This window comes from Pteropus alecto, unplaced genomic scaffold (genome assembly GCF_000325575.1).
Source record: "Pteropus alecto unplaced genomic scaffold, ASM32557v1 scaffold87, whole genome shotgun sequence".
NCBI lineage: Eukaryota > Metazoa > Chordata > Mammalia > Chiroptera > Pteropodidae > Pteropus > Pteropus alecto.
Genome location: NW_006443225.1, coordinates 21,736,724 through 21,762,251, shown reverse-complemented (window position 1 = coordinate 21,762,251; position 25,528 = coordinate 21,736,724). Strand labels below are relative to the sequence as shown.

General features: G+C 37.3%; 1 protein-coding gene across 1 annotated transcript in view; it reads right to left on the bottom strand.

Moving 5' to 3' along the window:
• The window catches only part of CNBD1 (cyclic nucleotide binding domain containing 1), a 133,071-nt gene extending 107,907 nt beyond the window's left edge, over window positions 1–25,164 (bottom strand). Inside the window, exons 1-4 of the mRNA XM_006924109.1 lie at window positions 25,077–25,164; window positions 12,192–12,264; window positions 8,776–8,889; window positions 4,559–4,717 (exon numbers count right to left, since the gene is read on the bottom strand). Coding sequence (XP_006924171.1) covers window positions 4,559–4,717; window positions 8,776–8,889; window positions 12,192–12,264; window positions 25,077–25,164 — 434 coding nt within the window. The remainder of the gene's footprint in view (window positions 1–4,558; window positions 4,718–8,775; window positions 8,890–12,191; window positions 12,265–25,076) is intronic.
• Window positions 25,165–25,528: the final 364 nt, after the last annotated feature.

The following is a 25,528-nucleotide window of genomic DNA, read 5'->3' as shown; positions in this document are numbered from 1 at the left end:
CAGGAAAATAAGGGGAAAAAATAGAGACTGGTAACTTTTGATGGGGAAAAAAAGAAAGATTCTAACTTGAAATGCAAAAATGAAATAGTCACCCAAGACAAGAAGTCTAAGCTTTAACACTCACATCTATGTTGAAATAACTTGTATCATATAGCTTGAATGTCTATGTCCTCCCAAATCTATATATTAAAATGCTAACCTGCCATGTGATGGTGTTAGACGGCAGGGCCTTTGGTAAGTGATGAGGTGATGACCACGAAGCCCTCGTGATGGCATCAGTGCCCTTATAGAGAGACCCCAGAGAGCTCTCTCACCCCTTCTGTCATGTGAGCACACAGGGCGAAGACAGCCATCTAAGCACCAGAGAGAGGGCCCTCACCAGACACCCTTAATTTCAGACTTCCAGCCTCCAGACCTGTGAGAAATAAATTGCTGTTGTTTAAGCCCCCAGTCTGTGGTATCTTTGTTACAGCAAACCAAATGGATTAAGACATATCTAAACAGCGAAAAAAAATATTTTACAAGAAACATTGTAATAGAGGATATTTGCTTATTTCCAAACAGCAGAACAAAGGTATGTACAAAGGCACAATTTTTTAAAATACTAGTTAATTTGTGACAAAATAGTAGTTTCTGAAACTCCAGTATAAAAATATTACTGGTAACTTTGTGAACTAATGTAAATATATGACAAATAACTAATAGCTATTATTTATTCATAAACTATAAGAGAAATTTGCATATTCATTCTTGAAGGAATAAAAAATGGGACACTGCTTGTTATTCTGAGTATAAAGGAGCCCCTTTATGCTTCAACTATAACGAGCACATAGCAAAGTCTTTTATTTAAAAAAACCTATCTAGATGTGTAAGGTTCTTTAGGAAAGAGAAGACTGACATGAACAAAGGGTCTATACTGGACCAAGTCACACACATGGGCCCTTACATTTCTAATTTAACTCAGGCTTCACAACATGATCCTATGAGGTTAATAATTGTGCCTGTTTTATAGATTGGTGAATTGAGTATCAAGAGGTAGAAATCTACCCAAGATCAAACACCTAGTAATTGGAGAAGTTCAGTTCAAAATCCAGTTCTCTTTGACTCCAAAGTCCAGGCATTTTGCAGTATGTGCATCCCAGATAACTCGCCCTCTACCATGGAGAGCCCAACGTCGGTGCCTTACTCTTCTGTAGTGTCAAGCTGCTGCCAATGAGTTTTAGCTTATCTCCTCAACATTTGATTCCTGTGCATTTGATTCCTTTAGTTTCCATACTTATGGCATAAATGATCACTATGTTCCTTTTTAGCACCAAAAAAAGACTTTCTTTTCTAGGACAAGGCTCCCCCAATTCCAGTCATTTTCCTCCAAATTCTGTATTTTTAGCAGACTTCATGGCAGCCCAAAGTGTTTTTCTCTCATCTGCACATAGCCCCTACGTGTAGTGTGAGACTGCAGTTCTGCATCCTATATGCTATCTCACTAGAAGACAGCAGTGTAAGAACCATATTGCATTTGGATTTTAAACAGCTTGAGTTTAAAAAGCAAAAATCTGATGTCCTTTCAGGCAGCAATTTTTCTGAGTCATTCCTGAGAAGTGGCTTTGCCTCACTGCCCCTTTGAAACATAATGATCTTCAGATGCCTCATTCCCTCAAAGGAAGCATCTTTAATTGGAGAAAGTAGGAGAAAAAACAATTGGGCCAAGTTCTCTCAGAGGATTTACAGTGCTTTTCACAGCTCATTTATAAGTTTATCTCTTCTCCTACTCTTCCCACAAACCCCACAAATATACAGGCCTGTCAAGTTTTTTTCCTCAGAAATTAGTCATTTATAAAGAAACCAATTATTTTTACCAAAGCAATCTATAATTGCATTTTAAAAGCTGGTAGTGTTATAGGCGATGCAATCAAATGCAAACACATAAGAGCGTTGAGATGATTCATTCACTCGGCATCCTCCCCGTTACTGGTCCAGTTAGGGAAGCTCTGGACTCTGGTTTCACTTCTATGGCATCACTACGAAGTTCCAAGCTTCTTTTGGATCCTGCAATTTTCCCCAAGTTTTTCTGGCGATTCGAACCTTAAAGGGGGAGAATGGGGAGAGGGGAGGGGAGGAGGAGGAGGAGGAGATTTCCCCTCCCTCCACATCTTTTTTTTTAATTAACCAGTGTCAGTTTCTGCTGCTTACAATCTAAAATCCTAACTAATTCACATAATAAACTCACATGCCATAAAATACATTATTTAACAGGAAGTGTCCCAACTCTTTCTCTCTCACCCCTCCTCCCACCGTCTGCTCTGCACACACATCCTAGTTACACAGTTCCTTTAACTACTCGAACCCTTCCTCTCTGGTGGCATCTCCCAGATGTGCCCATTGCAATGAGTTTAATATTTCAAACTCATTTACCCGTCCTCCTATCTAGTGATGTTTACTCAGAGCTGTTGAACTGAAGTGGAAGTTAAGGAGTAATCAACATGATTAAGCCAAATCACACCAAGCTTTCAATAATCAATAGTTTCTTAATCTTGTAGGGCATATTTGCATTTCTTTAAAAAGAGGCTACTATTACTCAAAATTAATTTCTATTTGTTAAAATCTCAGGCAGGATGGCAAAATGAAGACTTTTAGAGGGAGACCATAAGGTAGCTGTTTTTAAATATTTCTTGTCACGTCACTGAAGAAGCCCACTGATCTGGTTGTGGTTCAGCCAGTGAGAGATGAACGGAGGGCTACTTGGACCTGAGAACGTATCTATCGATAAACAGGTTCTGGTTAAATTATTTTGTGTGTGTACATAAAGCACTCAGTCTACTTCACGTGTGATCAACGGAGTCAAAAAAGACATACGGTGTTACCACATGTGGCCAACACACCCTAAGAAGGCCCTCAATGCCCTTTCCTCAGTTTTGAGGATGGGGCAAAACCAATGATTTGTTTCCGACCCACAGAATATGGCAAAGGTTAGGTACACAAAGGCCCTTGACAGGCAATGTAAGAACGCATCGGAGCAGAATGAGAGACTCTTGCTTCCACACTGGGAGATGCTCTGAGAGAGGACCGCAGCAGCTCCTGGGTCCCTCCTCCGTGTTAGGATGGCACCTACCATGGCTCCTGCTTGTCACCGCAGCCCATGCAAACGTGGGACTGGACCCTCGTCCATTTGCAGGTTCTACTCTGACTTCACCCTCAGTTTTACCTCCCAGTGTTTTTACACCACAGCCACTGGAGCTCCTCCTGCATCTCATATCAGAATCTTTGTCTGATTTGGAAACCGCTGCCTTGTTTTTTTTTGTTTTGTTTTGTTTTTGTTGTTGTTGTTTTTGTTGTTTGTTTGTTTGTTTGTTTTTTCAGAAAGACAGGGATTACCATCACCTTGGAAAGGCCGGCAGCCCAGTGCAATCTGAAATGTGCAGTGAGTGGTTCATGGGTGTCTAGACACCTAAAATAGCAATTCAGTGCAATTTTAATCAGCAGGATGGTTTAATGGAATAAAAGTGGCTGAAGCATCTTATAGCTCCTATAACTTTCAGTGCTTTAGTGATTTTCTACCAGTTAAAGTGCATATTTTTAACACATTCTCTGAACACATTCTAGTTAACTTTCCTATTTTACAGCTTATCGGTTTCATCATACCCCTGGATGGCAAGTGGTTATGACTTCCTTCTGGATAATACCCTCATACCCACTTCCCTATAAAGTGACTAGTATTTGCTATATTTGTTCATTTATTGTTATTACAAGCAAAAGCATCACAAATCTGACCAATCTCAAATTTCCTGAAAGCTCTACTCATATTTTCTCAAATTTGCAATTAGATTTTGAAGTTCTTACACCATAGAATTCTTAATTTATTTCTCCAAATATAAATGCCAGATTTTTAATTTCTCATTCATGCTATTGGTCTTTTTTTCAGGCACAATTCTAGTCTTGGCACTTTTGCTCTTTTTTTTTCTGTTGTCAATCTCAATTCCAATATCACCTTTTCCCATGATACCCTTTCGACTTCAATTTTAATCATAAATTCAATACCATCTCTGGTCACCAGACTCCGCCCAGATCTAATGCCCTCTCTCTCCTTCTCTTTCGCCTTCTCCTTCTCCTTCTCCTCCTCCTTCTCTTTCTCATTCAGGCAATTATGTTCTAATCATAGCACAAAGCACTCCAGGAAATTAAAGGGAATAGAGGTAAGTTTATTTGAAAGCCCTGTGACGGAAAGGCAGTTTAAATTCTGTGAAAAACCAACAAGCAACCCTAAGGAAAGGAAATTTTAAATATAATTTTGATTTAACATAATCAGTAAATAACACCTACTTTGCTTGCAACTTAAAATTAAAATGTGTCATAATTGAATAGATTACCAATATATCCACGAAATGCTATGAAGAATTGCATTCACCTCGACACAAAGCTCCAGCACTTCCATCTCTCCTGGATCAACCATTAGTGCTAGTTCACAACTACAGTACACTTAGCAGCAAGCAACTCATTTTAAAAAAATATAAATTTAAAAGAATTCTTCAACTACAAGTAGTAACATATTAAAAATACTTACAATTTCTTTAAGATAGCCAGGAATTCTTCTAACTTCTCTTCGTATTTTTTGGGTCCATATAAAGTATGGCCGCCTCGTGCTTTTTTAACATAGACAGCTATATTATGAGACTCAGCATCAGACTGTTGGGGCTGACTTTCTTCTGTGCCTTTAGGTTCTCTGAAAAAAGAAACATAATATTTTATGGTATTGCATATTGCGCAAAAATTACTCACATGAACTTTTATTGTCAAGAGTAGAAATGCACTATTCTGAGATCATTTGTCATTTTAATATATTCCTTTTTCAATGTCTTAGTTTTCTTTTCAGTCATCAGTAGTGCAGTTAAACATGTCGCTCTGTTAAGTCTACAAATTAGCATACATAAAATATTTTCTACATGCAGAATTTGATTATAGGTATTATAACTGTCCTAAGTGATTGAAACATCTTTCATAATAAGTCAGGTATACATAATTTAAGGAAATATTTCAAATCAATGGTTAAAATCCTTCTCTTTACACCCAAAGTTGTTTTTCAGTGTTTTTTTTTAGCACTAATGATATAAATCGTTTTTTAAAAACTTTTGTTTTTTAAATTCGTAAATTATGAACATCTTGAAAGCAGCTACCATACTTTATTAGTCTGCTACAGTATGTTATACACTTAGGTACCCGAGAGATGTATGAATAAATGACCATTTCCCATTCATTCTCCAGCTCCAATCATTCCTATTAAGAGGTCACATAAAACCTAAGGGCAAAGAATCTAACAAATGTTGTCCATCCTTAAGAAAAAAAATAGTGGAGGAGACAATAAAAACCCAAATGATCATAGATTAGTCACCTTTAGTTATATACATGAGATGAGAAAAAATAAAATTAAATATAAGATAAACATTATATGAAATAATGATGACAACAGTGTCTAATAAGAATGAACTGAGGCTTCAAATTAAAACAAAAGTTTATTTGGGGTATTTGGGGATTTGAATCTGAGTGTCGCAGATATAAAAGGAAACCTGAAATGTGCTCCAGAGAAGACAAAGAACACCAGCTTATATAGGCAAAACCCACAAGTTGTTTTGAAACTTTTCCTGTTGGCTATCTAACACACGGCATTCAGACTAGTCTAAAAATGACTGGTCAGGTCCAGGTGGCAAGATTCTGGGATAGGTGTTGGCATGGAAACAGGGAAGTAAGATCCAAATGTGGCCTTGCAGTAAGCACTAAAAAGAAGTTCAAAAGCATAAGTCTGACTTCCCCCATGGCCTCCTGACTCCACCTTAGAGCCCCTTGACATTAGTTACTCCATTGCAGATGTTTTGTTCATAATAACATCACACTTTAACATCTAACATATACTTCAGTCCTTAAATGGTTGGCTACTCTGCAAAACGTTATACACGCATCTCATTAATATTAGTCATGTGAGATAAACAATACCACCCCCCAATTATAAAATAAGGAACTTACAGCTTGAGTTTATATAATTTGTCTAATCACTCATAGCTAGTAGAGCTAAAAGGTTTCTTTTTTAAAAATCTCTCTCAAGTTCACAGAATATTAAAGCTTAATAGTAAAACATTTATCTGACATATACGGAAAGAAGATACTCTGGCATAACTTATACAGCCATATTAAAAGCCAAACATTTCTCCTTCCACATGTTCACAGAACTTCAGCCATTCCATCCAGAGACCTTGAACCCTATTTAAAACTCTATCTCTATTTACTCCTGTAAGTACAGTAAAAATTCAACAATGATGACAGTAAGTACAGTAAAAATTCAACAATGATGTAAGTACAGTAAAAATTCAACAATGATGAGAATTCAGATATAAAGCAATTGGCTGCTTTCCCCTACCCAGCCCTAATTCTCAAATGCAAATGGTATAAAGTTTTCTTATCTTCTAGAGGGGAAGTGGAGGTAGATATGGCAGACTTTGTGGCAGAACTGTGGAGAGTGAGGACTTCCAGTCAAGATGGCAGAGCAGGAAAATGCTGTGCCCACCTCCTCCCACAACCACATCAAATTTACAACTAAACTACAGAACAACCATCATTGAGAACAACGTGGAGTCTAGCTGACCAGAAGTCCTTTAACTAAGGACATATAGAAGAATGCACCTTGAGACTGGTAGGAGGTACGGAGATGCAGAATAGGCTGGTCCCACACTCCCTTGGGGCAGTAAAGAATCGGGAGAGATATCTCAGCTGCAGAGGTCAGCCTGAGGGTCGATCCCTCCCACTGAAGCATTTAGTGTCTGCACGGAGAAATAGTCCATGGTCTATGGCCATGTCACCCTGAACAAGCCCAATGTCTGATCTTGGAAGCTAAGCAGGGTCAGGCTTGGTTAGTACTTGGATAGGAGATCACCTAGGAAGACCAGGTGCTGTAGCCATAAATAATAATAATAAATAATTTTTTAAAAAACTGTAGTCAATGTTCAGAGACTATTCTAGAGTCATATTATGGCTTTCGGGCAAAACGAAAACTGAAATCCAAGTCTTCTGGGTCAAAATTCAATGCTCTTTTTAAAACAGTGTCTCTGTCCCTTCGATTAACTGTATCTGTGATTATACCAAAAATTTAGCTTCTCTCTAGTTGATCCATGAATAAAATAAATTTTAGATAATGACCACAGCTCCAAGCAGTCCTCGATCTCGTTCCTGCCCTGTGTTCACATTCCTGGCTCAAGAGGAATCGCTCCCTGTGTCTCAACCGGGTCTCCCACTCATCTCCATTCACGTGACACTGCTCCAGGTGGATCGAACGGTTCGTGAAGCATTTCTTCCACTCTCCTTGCATGTGACTGTCTTCCTTCACCATTCAGCAAGTGCCCTGACATCACCAAATGCCCACAGCCAGGCACGTGCCATTCTTCAAAGTCTTGCTATTGTAACTGTCACATGACATTTGTGTTATGATGAATTATAGTGTTGAATATGACGATAACAATGGATAAAGGCTGTTGATGAATAATTTTAATAGCAGAAGCATTTAGAATCTGCTAATTCATCTTCCTTCATTGATTTCATTCTGCCAAAAGCACCTCTAAATTACCTGAGCTCTATTCCCACCTTCTGGGCGTCTCTGGGTACATCACATTACATTAGGGACCAGTATAAACTAAGCTTAGAGAAGATTTATAATTTCTTAATACATTTTATAAAATCTATTTTAATTCGGTTTAAGGTATTTTTATTGCTACTTTAATGTAGATTTCTTTCTGGCTAAACATATAAGTGTTTGTATCTCTCAGCAGCCACCTAACTGCACACATGAGAGGTAAAAGTATGATTTTACTTTTACTGTGAGATATGGATACTGAATTCTATTAAATGACTTTTCATCATGTATAGATAGTATCACATAGCTTCTCCTTGAGCTACGAAGATTATAAAATTATAATACCTTTTTAATGCTGAACCTCCTTTATACTCATAAGAGGAAGCCAATTTAACCATGAAGTATAAATCTGCTAATACACTATTGTATTGCTTTATAATTTATTTTGTATGTTTGCCTACACAGTCATAATTAAAATCAGTATTTCTCATTTATGTTATTCTTCTTAAATTTTGATATCAGAGTCATATGTCCATAGCAAACTTACAACCTACTTTCCATTGTGTATACTCTAGGAAAATTAAATTGCATAGAAATTACCTTTACTTGAAAGGAACTTTTAGTGATATCATTTATAGGTCTTTAATTTTCACTTTAATTCTTTTTTTGCTTCAAAAATACTTTTGAAGAGTACTTTTTACACCTTCTATTTATACCATCAGTTTTTAAAATTTCTATCTTCTGGAATAAATTTAGTATATATATTTTTTTTAGAAAATTAACCAATAACATCTAGATTATCCAATTAGCCTTGTTACATAAAGTATTATACCATAATTTACAATTTTCTTAGTTTTCTCTGTGTCATTTATTATATTATCTTTCTCATTTCTAAGAGTATTTTCTCTGTTATTAGATGAGGCTAGTTCATTCATTTTAATGACAATACTCACACATTCATTAGTCCCAATTATCATACCACATAATTAACATTCCTCCAAAGTGAGTATATGAATGTCCCCTTCCCTGCTGACCTCAAGTTCTTTGGCTATTCCCAACATGGAGTGCTGGGAACTGATAAAATGATGCCCATGTCCGAGTTCCATTTGTTCTTTCCTGTACGCATGCACACACACGTCAGCTCTGTCAAAAGAAGACACCATTACCTTTTTCCCTCCTGTTTGAAAAGTTTAGGCAGTCTGACTTTTTTCTTCAGAAATATTTTAGGATATTGCTTCATAAACCTAGTGTGAGCTGATAGGACACTGCAAGCACTCCCGCTTTAAAAAAAAAGAGAGAGAGAAATTAAATTGTAACTATGATAAGATAATAGCTTCCAAGGGAAAGATTTTTAATTCAATTCCTACGATTTAATTCTATACTACTTATTCTAAGAAGCAAATAACAAAAATATGAAACATAAACATTTTATGCTTTTAAAATACCCACTATAAAAATTGTCTATAGTGTGCTTCAGTGAGAAATATTTTAAGATTATTAAATAAATTTATGGCAATGTCAACATTAAAATTTAATTTTAAGCTAAGGCTTCTTAAAACTTTTATTTCTGTAATTGATTAAAGTCTTGGATAAAATATACAAGATAATTAAAATTCCTCCAAAATTATTCACATATAGTTTACAAATATATTACTGGAAAGTATAACTATCTGAGTCTTTGCAATGATTAATGAAAATCTCATGCAGTACTTTTTTAGGGCTGGAACAAAGCTGTGTGAGACTGAAAGACCAGCATTTCCTAAATCCAGCAGATCGCTGGAATCATCTGGGGTACTTTAATAAGTGCAGATTTCTGACGCTTTTCCTGAAGAAGCAAGATCAACCAAGGGTGGAGTCTGGGTGTGCTTTTCTACTTTAAATCTCCTCCTCCAGCTGATTTCTACTTGCAGCCAGGTTTCAATCCATTGCAAATATTAAACACGTCAACAGCAAGATCTACTGTCATTCGGTGTCAAGTAATGACATTTATTTCTGGAAATTCCTTGCCTCATGCAATTTTCCATCGACAATCACTATGAAAAGTTGGTCAGTTTTTAAAAATGCTAAACATTCATCTTGACAGCTTATTTCAATAATTTTCAAAAATGATTATACTTAAAATTGAATAATGACAAATATCTTAGTCAATATTTGTCTCATAGCAGTGAATATAAAAATGCTTAAGAGGCTTTTCTTATTTCATTGTCAATGTAAATAATAATGACACATAGTAAAATATTTATAACAGCTTTTTTCCAAAGTTTCTAAAACAACTATTTAACCCTACACATAAAACAAATATACTTTAAGAATACTATTTAACTGAATTTAAATAATGCAACATGAATGTAATTTGACATGACGTTCAGCATTTTCAATCCTACTCTTTTACTATAGAAATACATTGACAAGAACCTATGCTTTTTTTAATCCAACCACTGATATCACTGGAAGCTTTCCTAAGATTTCTTTTTTTTTCCTTTTTTTTTTTCTATTTAGAACTCACGTTCCACAATCATCTATTTTACACACTTATCTGTTATGTATTAGGTACTTGTTATAGGCCAACCATTGTGCTAAGTAAGATCTTTACTTTGTTTTTGTCTCATTGCATATTTGTATAACCTGAGAGACTGGTATACTTTATCACCCATTCCACACATACAGAAACTGAAAACTTAATAATTTGCCTAATTCATGTGGAGGACACAGGGTACAGATGAAAACTGAACTGACTTCAAAACCCATTTCTTAATATTTTGGATATACTGCCCCACTAAATAATAAAAAATGTTAGTTCTTACTATGTGCCAGGCACTCGTCTAGGATATTTATATGTATCAGATCATTTAGCCTTTACGTAACTCTATATTAGCCAATATTCTATCTTCCCCATTTTGTAGATAAAGAAAGGCCCGAAGAAGTTCAAGAGTGTGGTCCAAGGTCACACATCCGGTAGATGGCTGTGCCAAGGTTCAGACCAGGCAACCTGAGTGCAAGTGCTTAATTCTTTACCATATGCCGAAAGACACTGGGAGTGAGGAGGAGGCAGGAGCACATAGAAAAAAGGCATTCTTCGGAGAAATCCAAGGAATTTCAAAAAAGTATGCCTTTTTCTCTTTCTCTGAGAAATAAGGAATGGAAAGATGAATAAAAACATAGACATAATCTGAAGAGTTAAGAGGATGCGATACAGAGACGTTTTAAAGTAGAAAGTCTGTACCTAAGAGCATTTTCTCAGGGCCCCATAAAGGTGAGGCAAGGTCTCTCAATGAAGGAAGGTGTGTGTGTGTGGGGAGGGTGGGGGGTCGGGGTGGACTCTGATGGATACTAAAGACACTCAACACTCCAACCGGAGTGAAGGCATTGGCAAGAAAATAAATTTAAAAAATACGTATCTTCAAGCATAATATACCTCAGGAATTGTGAGCTTTGAACCATGTATTTCCCAGTTCTTTGGCTTAAGTATATTTCAACTAGGCATCTCCTGTGCAGTAAAGATTTGTGATTTCAACCATTCTCTTTTGTCTTCAGTGGCAAATTATGCTCAGAGACTGAGTCTGTGTATGCCAGCAGTTTACTTAACGCAGGTTCCCTGCATAAATTTCACAAGCCAATAGCATACAGGATAACGTCCCTTAAGCCAATAAAGAAATAACATCCTCAAAAGCAATGATAGATTAGTCACACTGTATTCCAGGCAAGGGTTGAGAAAGTCAAATTTAGCTGCGGTGGACCTTTCTATAGGAAGCACTCAGAAGAGCCAGCCTTAAGCACCAAGAGCTGACTTCCAGCTGCCAGGGGTGACACGAGTCCCCTGTGCTAGGGGGCGAAGGCACCGTGTGGGCGCAGGCGAGGCTGCTCCCAGGGTTGTCACCCCAGGGACCACTACGTGGTGTAGAGCCACTGCCGACCAGAGACCCCTGGGCCACGGCAGGAGCGGGTGTCCCTTCGCTTCCCGAGACCGCTGCCTGGGTTAACGCCACTGCCACCAGACGAAACTCTCTGTAGCGCCCACAGCCTCCGGCATCTAGAGCCCAGACATCCTCCGGCCTGGCGGCTTCTCCACAGGGCCTCACCTATGAGCCCCGCTGTGCCCCTCAGCAGCTGAGCTGGAGTCCTTACCAACAGCAACAGCGACAAGAGGACATCCTGACACAGCTAATTCACTCATGCCGAAACAACTTTACTTCTAAAACGACTTCTTTTTGTCTTAGTCATAAACAGGCAGATTAAAACAATCTCATATAAGTCCTAAACACAGGTGGATTTGAAATCATATCAAACCAACACACAACACATTTAAAGCTTTTTCCCCTATGACTGTTTTCAGAGTACTAGGGAGGACCCAGCTAGGGATAAATTATGTTTGTTTCACACAAAATTGTTCCTCTAAAATGTGACATATATATTCTGTCTCTTCAATCTGGGCAAATAACCTCCAGTTTTCAAACATTTTTATTTGCGTGGTAAATCAGGTATCTATGAGAGTCAATAATGGTTCATTACTATACTTTATCCATGAAACAAACACAGTAATATTCATTTGAGTGACAAAAAGAGAAATGCGTGAATATATTACCAGCTTTGCTGTCCACTCCTGTTGCATAATGCATTCAACTGACCGTAATCAATGTGCGTAGACATTTTCAAGCCTGCAAAAAAAAAAAAAAAATCAATTAAAAATGCAAGTAATTTTCTGTAATCTTATTAACCAAGTGTGTAAATAGAGTTTAATTGCAAACATTCATCATAGTAAAAGAATTCTGTGACTATGAAAGTGAGGTATTATTATATATTAACAATCTTTGTTTGACGTGCAAGCAGAGTTAAATAAGGTGATTAGAATGAGGAAAGAATTTAATGTTTTTCATTGGCGTCAAATTTGGGCTGGTATTGTTGCTTAATTCCAGTAAATGCTGGAGTGTGATATGTCCTGTTGCTCCTCTGGAAGTGAGCCTTTCACAAACCTTATCTTCTATCTTTAGAAGGTGAAATCTGGACATGACAATTCAAAAAAGAGTTTCCTTGAGGCCTCTGTCTCTGCCTCTCTCTCCGCAACACTGGCAGTTCTGACCCATCCCTGCACAAGCCCCCATCCTGGGCCAGTCCCATTCCACAGCACCTTCGGTGTCTGCATTCAGTGTGTAATTCCTTCTGAAGTTCAAGTGTAAGCAGGTCACAAAAGATCCGTAGCAGCAGAAAGACAGTAGTCATAGCCAAAAGGAAAAGTAATTGTGACTGTCCCTCAGTGCTGGAAAGAACTGCCAGAGCAGTGAGCATGATCAGCATCCTTACAGCAGCAAGCACTCGTGTCACAGGCCCCCTCCTTACTCCAGGAGAATGGTTACTGTGAGAAACACCACAAAACAGAACGCCGGAACAACACCAGCACACGCATTACTCCTTCCTTCAGTGAAAAGCACTGAAAACACTGTGGCTTAACACATTCCTAAAGCTTTTTAAAATGTATTTCATTGTATTCATTGACTACATCCCCTTAACAAAGAATTGGTACTCGACATGTCCAAAGCCACCCAGGTCAATTTCAGGTTACTGAATCATAAAACTTCATGTTCTCTTTAACCCTTTGGTGATCTAAAAATTAATCATCAGTAATAGATACCAGCTTCCTAAATATGAAATTGAAGTAAGAAAAATTTAAACGAAAAACTGCTTGCTATCCACATAAAATCATACCATTTAATAAATTTGAAAGTACTAATTATATGATTTAGGCATTTTCTTATCTACATTACTCCGTCAAGCCTTAAGAAACAAAAAAATTATATATATGTAATTGCATTCTAGCATCACATGGAATAAATATTTTAGGTGAGCCAAGTTACAGCTAGATTATATCAAAAATACTTTTAGTATACTAATATTTCTGATATGGAATATTTTATAAAATCTTAATGACAGTATATTTTTAGATACATGGATTAAGAAAATACTTCTGCTAACTATTGGTTTAGTGCATTTTCCTGGCCCAGTTTAGTACAGGGTCAGACATAGTCCTGGTGACTGGTGTGGACAGGAAAGGCTGTGGTGCCATAGAGATGTGGAAAAAGGTCAAAAAAGTTTGAGAAATACTGATTAAAAAAGGGGCTTTGAAAAAGTAAATATCTTCATCCCTCAGCTAAAGCAGCTTATAAAAACTAAAAAGTATCGTAGAATGAATGTTATAAGTCTAAGAATTGTTAGAACAGAAAAATTGAAAAATCACCTTGTCCGAGAAAAGCTACTGCACTTGAGAGTAAAGTTTTACATTAGGCTTGGTACAGCCAAGAAATCTCAAAACCAGAATGGCTAGATAGTACTCACGGCCTAAAAGGACACTCTACAATCAGTAAAAAATGTCCTCTTCACTCATCCTCATTTCCAAGAGAGATATTTGTCACAAGGGTCTCTACATAAAGGTTATTGAGCAACGTAATGGATTTTGTCTTTGAAGCAGTTTCATTAAAAAGGAAAAAGCCAAAAGATTTCAACATGAAATTGCAGCTTTGTAAATACCAGTTGAGCTTTTCTGGTGATCAATTTTAACACAGGGATAAAGCTCAGAGAGTTTCAAAGAGTACTAAGTTTACAATTGTATCCCCATCTTGTTTTCCCCTCATGAATATGTCTTAGTCGGAGTTTTGACAGATGTAAAGGGGCTTAACACTGTAATGGGGATAAAATCAAGGATTTTGACCAGAGTAAACTTGAAAAAGGATTAGAAGCTGATATAAAAGCATGGATACAAAATTAATCCTAAACTAGAATCCATGGTGCAATTGAAAAATCAATTATCTTTGTTAATATAAGGCCCATTATATATCACAAGAAAAGAGAAAGAATAAAATAAAAAGAATTAAGCATTTGACTCAAAAATTTAGAAAAATAAATTTTAATCTTTTTAAAAATTAATTTATTTTTAAGGGTAACATTGGTTAATGAAATCCAGTAAGTTTCAGTAAGGTGCATGCATATATGTATATCACATTGTGTGTTCTCCTCCCATAGTTAGATTTCTTTCTGTCACTACAGTGGAATATTACTCAACCATAAGAAGAGATGAAATACTGCCATTTGCAACAACATGGATAGACCTCAAGAAAATCATGCTAAGCAAAATAAGCCAGACAGAAAAGGTAGAAAAAGAAATTTTAAATGAGGGAAATAGTAAGGAGAATATAGAAAAGCAGAAATTAATGAGTTTATGAAATAGGAAAAACTAGAAAAGTAAATTCAAAAGCTGGTTCTTTGAAGGGAAAAATAAACTACTAACTTATCTAAACAGAAAAAAAAATGTCATAAGTACTCAATGTCAGAAATAAAAGTGGGAAATAATTATAAATATTATAAAGAAAATCAAAGGAGTGTTTCATGCGAGAATATCCCAAATAAAACTCTGAATAAAAATGAATATTTTTTTCAAGAAAATGATTACTTAAATTGACCTTGGAAGGGGGAGAAAATAGAAATAATTGCCCTGAAAGAAATGGAGAATAATCTCACTGTAATTTCTCTCTGCCACACACACACAAATGCACCAAAGGTATTATCACAGTGAACTCTATCAAATCTTTATCAAAGAAATATTCCTAATGGCAATTAAATGTTTCAAAACACAAAAAAGAGCTCTCAAATTACTTTGATGAAGCAAGCTAAACAATGGTACCCAAATAAGACCATGACAGCATGAAAAAGAAAACCAGAGACTGATCTTTTTAAATAAAAATGAGTATTTTAAATATACAGTGCCCACAAACCCATTAACAGAGTGATATCACACAATAAAGGTAGATTTAGCCAAGTAATTGGAAATGGGAACTATGAAATATAACCGTATAATTTACCACAAGTCAAAATTTTAAAAATCATAATCTCCATAGATACAGAAAAAAATATTTAATAAAATTCAATGTTGTTTTTAAATAATTTAAGTAGAAAACGTTTCTATTCATAACCTGATAAATATACCAAACCAAAAGACAGAATTATGTTTAATGTTGAAACACTAGAAATAACAAGTTCAGAAATAAGATAAAAATATCCACTAGTGCTACCCATTTCTGGAAATACTGAGTAATGTGATTTGATAAATGAAATTCACAGGTTATAAAAATTAGACAAAAGAGACAAAAATCATTGCTAACATTATAACCATATAAGTAGAAAGCAGAACCTCTTAGACTACAATCCATTAGAATATTCAGTGAAATGGCTGATTACAAAGACAAATACCCAGTAGCTTGCCCCTTTCTCTGAACCACTAGGTCAACGGAGGAAGGGAGGCATCAGTGGTGCCCAGAGGTGGGGATGGAAGGTAGGGTGCCCAGTGGCCAAGAACATGGTGTGGAGGGTACCATATGTGGGGCTGGGCCAGTGCAAAAATATTAGAGGCCAAGCGGGGTGGAGGGTGAGTGATCATGTAAGACGGGAGGGGAAGGGACGTGCCTGTGCTGGATGTGGGACACTCGGTGGGAATGGCATAGCCGTGAATTCGGAAGACTGGCTACACACGGGGGAACTGATCACAGGTATTACAGAAAAGGTAACAGGAACAACATTTCTCACTTCAGAGGATGGAGTTACAAATACAGAAAGAGAGAAGACCACAATGAACCCTGTAGTGTTGCATAAGAATTGGAAGAATTAGTGTAAATTCATGGTTTTCAATATAAATAAATTGATAAATGAACAAAGATAAATGTAAATGTGTGTGCCTTAGATCTGTCCACTGAGAGGGTCTGTGAGCAGTGACACTCTAATATCAATGAACACATAGCAGCTAGATCTTGACTTCTAAACACAATTCTGCATTACAGTGAACCAGGGTTCCTTAGGAAAATGGTGAATTCCAAGGCTCAGATGGGGAAAGCACAAGATGAGCCTGAAAAATATTGTGTCAGAAAGCAATGACAAACCAACCTGAAGGTGCTCCCAGTGGCCAAACAGTGAATGATTCCAGCATCAAAATATATTATGATAGTAACTCATTAAAATACTTTGAACAAACTAGGAAACCATAAGTTTATACTTATTTGCTATTGATTGATTGATTAAATATTTTATGAGATATGGGATATTTTAATACCTTCAAATACTTCTTCACAAAATACTTATTAATTTGAAAGAGAAAAGAGTAAATTTACAGCAACATACCACCTTCAAGATCAATCGATTAAAGTGAATATCATCAATAGTGGGCCAAGGTGAAATCACAAGCCACCTGATGAGATGGAACACAATTACTTCTCTGACATTTCTGTCAAGATGTCTAATTTGAATCTAATCACAAGGAAACATCAGACCAACCAAACTGAAGGATATTCTACTAAAGAAGTGGTTTGTAATCTCCCAGCATCAAGGTCATGAAAGGCAGGGAAAACTGACTGAAGAAGACTGAAGACACAAGACAATGAAATCCTAGATGAAATTTTGAATTGGCTCCTTTTATTATAAAGAACATTATCAAAACAATTGACTAAATTCAGATTTTCAATCTAGCGGTCTAAGAATTAAATTACAGTAATTTATTTGTGTTAACTTCCTGATTGTCAGATATATTTAATTATGTAGGAGAATGTTCTTATTTTTAAGAAATACACACTAAAATATTTAAGGATGATGAAGTATCGAATGGTTCTGGAAATATGAGTTTTTTTATACTGAACTTTCAATGTTTCTATAAGATTATGTGAGTTTCAAAAATTGTTTAAATTTTTTGTAATTCAATATTGTCTCAATCTTTGAATTTAACGCGTTTTCAATTAAAATATCAAAATGTTTATTTGTACGTATAATATTACTAAAGTTCACATAGAAAAATCTACATGGGAGAAATAGCAAAATTGTGTGTTGAAAAAGTAATCAGTAAAAATCTTATCATATACTGAAATATATTATAATACTTCAAATTTTAACAATTCAACACACAAATGCATACATAGACAACAGATAAGTGGAAACGGCAAATAACAGATCCAGAAATGCACACAGAATGCCTACAGAATTTAGCACATAATAAAAACTGGCTTCTCAAATTAGTAGGAAAGAGATCATTACTCAACAAATGGAGTTAGAACAGCTGGTTTTTCATTTGGAAATATATCCATATATACATGAAGTTGCATCCATACCTCACTATTCTAAACCAAAATAAATTCCAGATGCATCAAACATTTAACAAGCTTAATATGAAAAAGTTAAACTGTATAAATACTAAAAGAACATATGGGAGAATTATTTTATGTCTTGGCATGGAGAATTATTTTATGTCTTGGCATGGAGAATAACAGTCTAAGCAAGAATTGTTAACAGAAAACAAACAGTCCAAAACCTTTGTATGGCATAAAAATCATAAAGACAAAAGAAAAACGCAAACTGAGAAAAATATTTGTAAAGTATATGCCAAAGTGTGAATTTCTTTTATACAGAGTTCTTTCAAATAAAAGGAAAAATAAAACTCAGTGAATGGGACATAAACAGGCTCTTCACATAAATACAAATCGCCACAAATACATGAAAATATTCTAAACATCACTCTTAAAGAAATGCAAACTTAAAGGGCAATTAAAACTCTTTTCAATTAATTGACAAAATTCTTGTTTTATAATGCATGATATTAGCATTGCCACTGCAGGACAAACACTCGCATATACTGATAGTGAGACTAGAAATCCATATAACTAACCTCTTTGGCAGACTATTTGGCAATAGTTGTCAAAATTTAAAATGCACACATCCTTTCAGCTTGAAGTTCTATTAATATACTTGCTTACAAACTCGAAAAGGCATGTGAGGATTTTGATTTGATTTTAAGAGCTAAACTAACTAGAAACAGATTCCCACTGCATTAGTAAGGAGACAGAAACCACACCAATAAATCTCATGGGAAAAAATTAATACAAAGAACTATCAGTTAGGTATTAGAGACCTGCACTGCAAAAAGGGAACACCAAATATCACGCAGAAAGCAACTACCACCTCTACTTTTGCTGGTGAAACAAAGGGAAGAGACTGAGTTACGAGAACTTCAAAGCCTGGGCAGTGGCCCTGTGAAGTCAAGGCTTGAACCTCTGAAGCAGGACACGAGAGTTGCCCTGGACTCTGGAGTGGGTGCGATGGGACTATTTCTGGGGATGCTGGGACAACTGCAAATGGAATTAACTACTGCTGCTTCAATGAACAGCCACTGCTCAGGTGAAAAACACACTGCCAGAGAGAGACATTCACAAGGAGGAAAAGCAAACTAGAAACAGAAGACACGTGCATAAACACTTTCCTAAACTTTCCTCCTGCCTTCCAAACTCCCTCTAACACCTGCTATTGACAGGTCCTAATAGGAAGCCACCTGGCTTCCTGGGAAAAACTGGTTTGCAGAGTCACAGCCCCAGTCTTAAAAAGCAGAACACTGAAGGGGAAGGTGAAGAGGAGGTACACTAGCTTAATGACTGGCACATTCGTAAGTGGCATTTTGGTGTATCCAAACAAGGAAATATAATACACCCCCTAAAATGAATAAGGTACATATGTATGTGTTGACGTAAAAAAGCTTTCACGATATATAACATTGTTAAGTGAAAAAATAAAGGTATGAAATAAGGTAACAAAAATGCCATACCATATGTATTGAAAAACAAGATTAAATACACACACTTCCATATGCACACATGGGTATGTATGTGTATAATACATGTACATATATACATACGTACATGTATACATTATCACGCATGAAAAATTTCAAGAAAAATGTTTTTTCATGATAGCTACTTCTGACGATAAGAAATACTGGCTGGGAGAAAGACTCAATTTTTCAGTATTCTCTTGTGCCTGATGCATATTTTATTTGCATAACTTTCAAAAGAGACCTATTTACCCAAATTCCCATAAACTATGAAAGTTGTTCGTTCTTCTTTCCATTTACTGATCATCTCCTTGCTAGGCATTGGAGTTATAAAGACATGTGAGAGGTAACCACCTATCTCCAGATATTCATCTAATAAGAGTCATGACCTTAAGGCACATGTATATAAGGTACCTGTGTGAGGTTAAAGGTGACAAGAATAATTGGAAGGGTGTAGAAGAAGCACTAAGGATGTTCAAAGATAAGGAAGGAATTACTTCCTGCTGGAGAGGCCAGGGAAGTCCTTGTGGAGATGACAGTCATTGAGTAGAACTTTGAAGAACTGCAGTGATCGCAGCAAACAGAGCAGAGAGAAGGGAAGGGACCCCAAGAGGCAACACGAGCTAAGAGACAAGATGGTGGTGAGGAGTAGCATGGTATGACTTGAGCAACTTTCCCCTCTGAATGGGAGCTCTCCAGCTCTGTTCCCTACAGCCTAGATGAAGGTAGAGTGTCAGTAGGTTGCTAGGCAACACTGCTTAGGATAACAATGACCCCTAATCTGCCAGTTTCCTCTGGACTAGGCACAACCAAATGACCTGCAAGACCTGATGGAGAACCACTGATACGGGCTTCCCTGGGCACAGTGATTGTACTTGAGAAGTTCCTTGCAGAGGACTTGGAAATAATGCCTATAGAATTTTTATGAGAGATGTTGGCTCCTGTGGGCTAGGAGACTTTTAAGCCAGAGGGATTCGGCAATGGTCCTATGTGACTCTCATGACCTTGAACCTGAACTACCACGGAGAGGGGGAGGGTGTTCAAAGAGGGCTCTGTGGGCTGCTGCCCTGGCAGCAGTGAGAACTGCTCCCAGGAGAGGAGCAGTGGCCTGTCTGGAAGATCATGATTCTAGCCTACATACGGAGCACGTGCCAAATAGAGCCATCTGAATGCTTAATGAAACCTAGGAAGTCCTCATGAACCCCTGAGCAGCATTGCATGTGGGTTCAAAGGATGTCAAAATCACAGCATTTTTGCTACAGTGGTAAGTTATATCAATGGAAGTATAAAGTCTAGAACATGAGACAGATTTTAGCCAAATCGTGAAAAATTTAAATGCTAGACTGAGGAAAATGGATTGTAACCTAAGTTTGGGAGGAGAGTAGGACCCTGACAACTTTTAAGTGGAGAGTTCACATGATCAAATTTCTTTTTAAAGCACCGTATCAGAAAATCTAGTCTATACCACCTGCCGGAGGGGAGACCTTCAGTCAAAGATGAACTGATGAACGAGGGCCTGTCTAGATGGCTGAAGGATTGACACAGAAGGCTAATGCCTAAGTATTTCTGAGACAGGATGCCTGCACTCAGGGGAGGGAGGGTGTCCTAGGGTGACCTCTAGTGGGGAGATCTGATTTGAAATGCACTGCAATTTACCTGCTTGAACCCCCTGTCACAATCCTGCTCCAGTTTAAGTTGCCATAACTTAATTTTTAAAGGCTACTCAAGATTTTCTAATAAAAAGTACAAGTACATTGAGGTAGTTATAACAGTAAAAAGAAAAAAGAAGAAATGCTTTTTGTCAATAAAACACCTTTTTCTCCTTTGGATTAAAAAAAAAGAAAAGAAAAAATGACTTCTACACTGAAAAATAAAGTTGAGAATTAAAGGCTACTCAAGATTTTCTAATAAAAAGTACAAGTACATTGAGGTAGTTATAACAGTAAAAAGAAAAAAGAAGAAATGCTTTTTGTCAATAAAACACCTTTTTCTCCTTTGGATTAAAAAAAAAGAAAAAATGACTTCTACACTGAAAAATAAAGTTGAGAAAATAATTTTCCAGTATTTCTTTTCCTAAATCATCTGATGTGCATGGGGACTGTCATCAATTACACAAATGAGAGACGCGCACAGACATTCAGCCCTTTCCGTCCCTTACTCCTCCGTGAGCTATCCATTCTCATCTCTCTTTCTCAACCTCTTTTTCTCTTAAATTAGTCTGCTTCTCCATCTTCCTTCTCCAGGGACGACCCCCACTTTTTCTTATTTGCACTCCTAAGAACTGAATGGTTTAATGGTTTAAAACTTTAAAATGGAGCAATATTCACTTTTCCAGATAAATCTATACCTTGAAACTCCTTTAATCTTTAGCTACCAAAGAACTGAAAGACTCTCAAATTACAGGAAATGCCCTTGAAGTGTTAGGAATGATGACAGTTTTTCAGCTTTTCTGTAAATGTGTGCCATAAAATGAGAGAAGAGCCAAGGAAAACACTCGTGGAAGGAGTACTATCTTGTTTCTAAATTCCTTGAAGTTCTCTGCTCTTACACGCTTTTTTCCCCTTCTACATCCTCATACGTTGGAACAGCAAAATGTACCTACAAATATCTTGTGAAGCTGAAACTCTTTTTGTTACTAGAATAACAGAACAACAAAACCCCTTGTTAAAGCACAGAAATCTTTCTCCCAGAAAAACTAGTAGTCAAAATGTAAAGTCCATTTTTGAACTTGTCCTCTCTCAGAAGGATAAGCCAATAAGCATGAAGAAAATAGAAGCATAGCATATGAACCCAACCAAAGTTATTTAGACCATATTCCTATTCATAAGTATAAAAGGGGTTTCCTCCAGCCAAAAGCTAAAGGATAGCTTCGTGGGTCCTATTAAACATGTTTAAGACATTTTTCTTCCTTTTGTCTCTCCAGGAAATCAATGTCTACACCAGATGCTTTCACGCAGGTGGTAAAACTACTGTAGGCTTTGCTAACTGTAAGGTCTTTAAAACAATTCCCACCTAGAATAGTGTCGTGTCTTTTTGAGATCAGTCATCTTTCCTAGTAACCCTAACAAGCTGTGAGAATCCTGAAACACAAGTCAGAGAAATTATAACAGGAAAAGACTTGAAAATTTCAAAGAAAAAATATGCAAGTGACCTAAGAAGCTTAACAACTTGGTATGTCTATGAGTTGAATTTCAGGTAAGGAGAGAGGACGGAGGAGTGTTTGATGAAGTGGGGTATGTTCTCTCCCTTAAGTCCGGAGTGCCTGAGCAGCCGACAAGCGGGATGCAACAAGCGCACAGACAGCATCCAGCTGGTGACATATGCAGGGCACGTCGGGGCCTCAGGTTAGGACACCAGGGCCGCTGACTTTGCCAGCGTTTTGTGAGTAAAGAGAATCTGTTATGTGGAGGACACAGGGCGCTCCGCCACGGGATGACTGTGTGTGAGCCTCGGCAGGAAACCTAAGCCTCACTACCCCCAACTGTGAAATGGACCCTATTAGTTGCCTATTGCTGCTGCAGCGAATTACCACAGACTCACTGGCCTGAATCAACACTGATGTATTACCTTACAGTCTGGAAGTCAGAGATCCGAATCAGGTCTCTTGGGCTAGAGCCGACATACCAGCAGGGCTGCATTCCTTCTGGAGGCTCTGGGGGAGCACTCATTCCTTTACTTTTCCACCTCCTAGAGGTGCCTGATTCCTCAGCTCGTGTCCCCTACCCCTTCCATCTTCAAAGCCAGCAATGGCCAGTCGAGCCTTTGTCAGCTGGCATCACTGAGACCCTGCCTCCCTTTTCCACTTAGAAGAAGGGACCCTTGTGATTACACTGGACCCACCGTGTAATGCAGGATCCTCTCCCATCTCAAGGATATCTGATCGGCAGCCTTACCTCCCCATGCCATGTGGCAGAGCACAGTCACAGACTCAGGGGATGAGGATGTGGGCATCGCTGGGGACCATTATTATGCCTACAACAGACCTCATAATGTTCTTGTGAGAAATGAATGAAATGACAATGCAATGTGCAAAATGTTTATACAACATCTATGAAAAGTCCTCAATAAATGTGACTCACATACAGACTTTAGAGAAGGTAAATAAGACTGACCAACTATAACCTAACTAAGCTCATTCAAAGTAAACAAGGAGGTATATAATGGCTAGATGTTTGTAAGGTCCTTAACTGAGCCTTCCTATTTATATCCAGTACATTCTGAATCACCCCCATTTCTATCTCCTTTATAATTCAGGTCCAGTCACATTATAGACTAAAAGCATCCTCACATTCGCTTTCATGAGATCACTGCTTCAGTAGTGACAATCAGAGTTTGCTAAGGGAAAGTGCCAATTTGCTAGTGTTAACACCAAGACATGGTTACTAAGCAAGCAGGACACATCTCCAAAGAGAAGTGACAGACACGGAACCTCAAGTGGGAACCTTTGACAGGAAAGTCGGGAGCTCCTACGCTCATTATGCTCCATTCAGTTCTGAGATCTAAATTGCTCCTGATTTTTCATCTTTTAATCACTTCACACAAGCTAAGTGTCCTTGGGAGACACTACAGAGGGTGGCACATACCTTGTCCCATTGATTCTAAATTAATTTGATCTTTTAACTGCCAGCTACTATGTCTCCTAGGCTGATAAAAAAAAAAAAAAGTAGGCGTAGGGTGACCTTTTTTCTTTTGCACAAATAAAACCTGTGCAGTAGAAGTTGTGGGTTTTGTCAAAATTACAATTAATACTTATTTTCACTTGCACTGAAATACAAAACTTTGACTACATCCAAAAATATTTTCATAATAATAAAAGCAAATAAAAGTAACATATGTAGGAATTAATTTGGTTTAATATAAGAACTTTGTCTAATACTGTTCAAAACATAAGTATACCTCTTGAAAGGGTATCAACTGCTACCTGTGACACCTTTTCCCCTGGAGACTCTTACCATTAACTTAAAAAGTATATTAAGTAGAGATAACTCTCACAGAAATATAAAATAGATGCATTAGCTTCTTAAATCAATACTTTAAACTTACCCTGTTAAAATAATACCCATATTCAATAAAGTAATATTTAATAAAGTAAATGCTTTATTTCAGTCAATATGCATTCATTTATTATTCATTTATTTCATATTCAATACAGTCAATGTTTTTGAAGTTGAAAGGGTCACAATTATTACCTTTGTTATTTAAAAGATGTGTTAAATCTCAACTATCACTAGGACTATTACATATTATCAATCAGTATACTGTTGATCAAATAATAGATCTATGTGTTTGATGGCTATAACAAGAAGTCTTGAGAAAAATGTTCTGGGTTTACACTGACTCTATAAAATAAGAAATTACTGTCAATTGTATAAACTACAAAATATTTAACTCTATATTTGTAATTCCTTTGATATGATAAACCAATGACTACAAAATAAAAGTAAAATGAAATGAGAATAAATTTCAGACCAAGAGCAATGGGAATTGTCTTTCTCCTTGAAAAGTTTGAATGAGAATTCTCCTAGTAAAAATTAAGTATTAATTAGCTCCCTGAGGCAGTGGGACTGACTCTGGGCGCTCACTAGCAGACTTGCCAGCAGCAAGGGCCTAACCACTGAGGAGCCACCTTACCTCTCTACGTCTTTGTTTTCTCTCCTCTTTAAGAGTATTTGTTGTTTGAAGCTCTGGGAGTTCACACAGATGCTCGTCTTACAAAGTGAAAGACTTGACATCTAGAGAATTGGAATGGCTTCAGGTAGACAAAGCAGAATATGCCCCATTTCTTATATCTGGGGTAGGTACCAGTGAAAACAATGACAGATTCTCGGTGTGGTCCCCACTCACCCGGTACACTGCGGAGTGGAGGAGGAGGCACATTATTTATGGCTATCATGTGAGACAAAATAGCTGATGAGAGAGAAGACATAGGCATCTCGATGACTCAAAGGCAGCTAGCTGGTCAGAGGCTACTTGAAGGCAAACGGCTTCTCTTTTCCTTGGGGTGTCATAAAGCAGAATCCCAGGGTGGTCTCTGATAGGCTGAGAACTACGGAACCTCTGCGCTCACAGTCCACATACCCTGTGCACCACAGTTCCCAAAGGGGACTCTAGACCAGAAAGCGCACCGCCTAGTCCAAGGGACTTTATGAAGGGAGCTTTGTGAGATTCCGTGAGAGGCAGGAATGAAGAAAGAAATTATAATCCGCAAGGCAGATACAGGAGTCAACAGCAAACATGATGAGACCAGGTTAGATGGAAGAATCCACTTCAGTTGTCTTCCACAGCGCAGAGCCCTT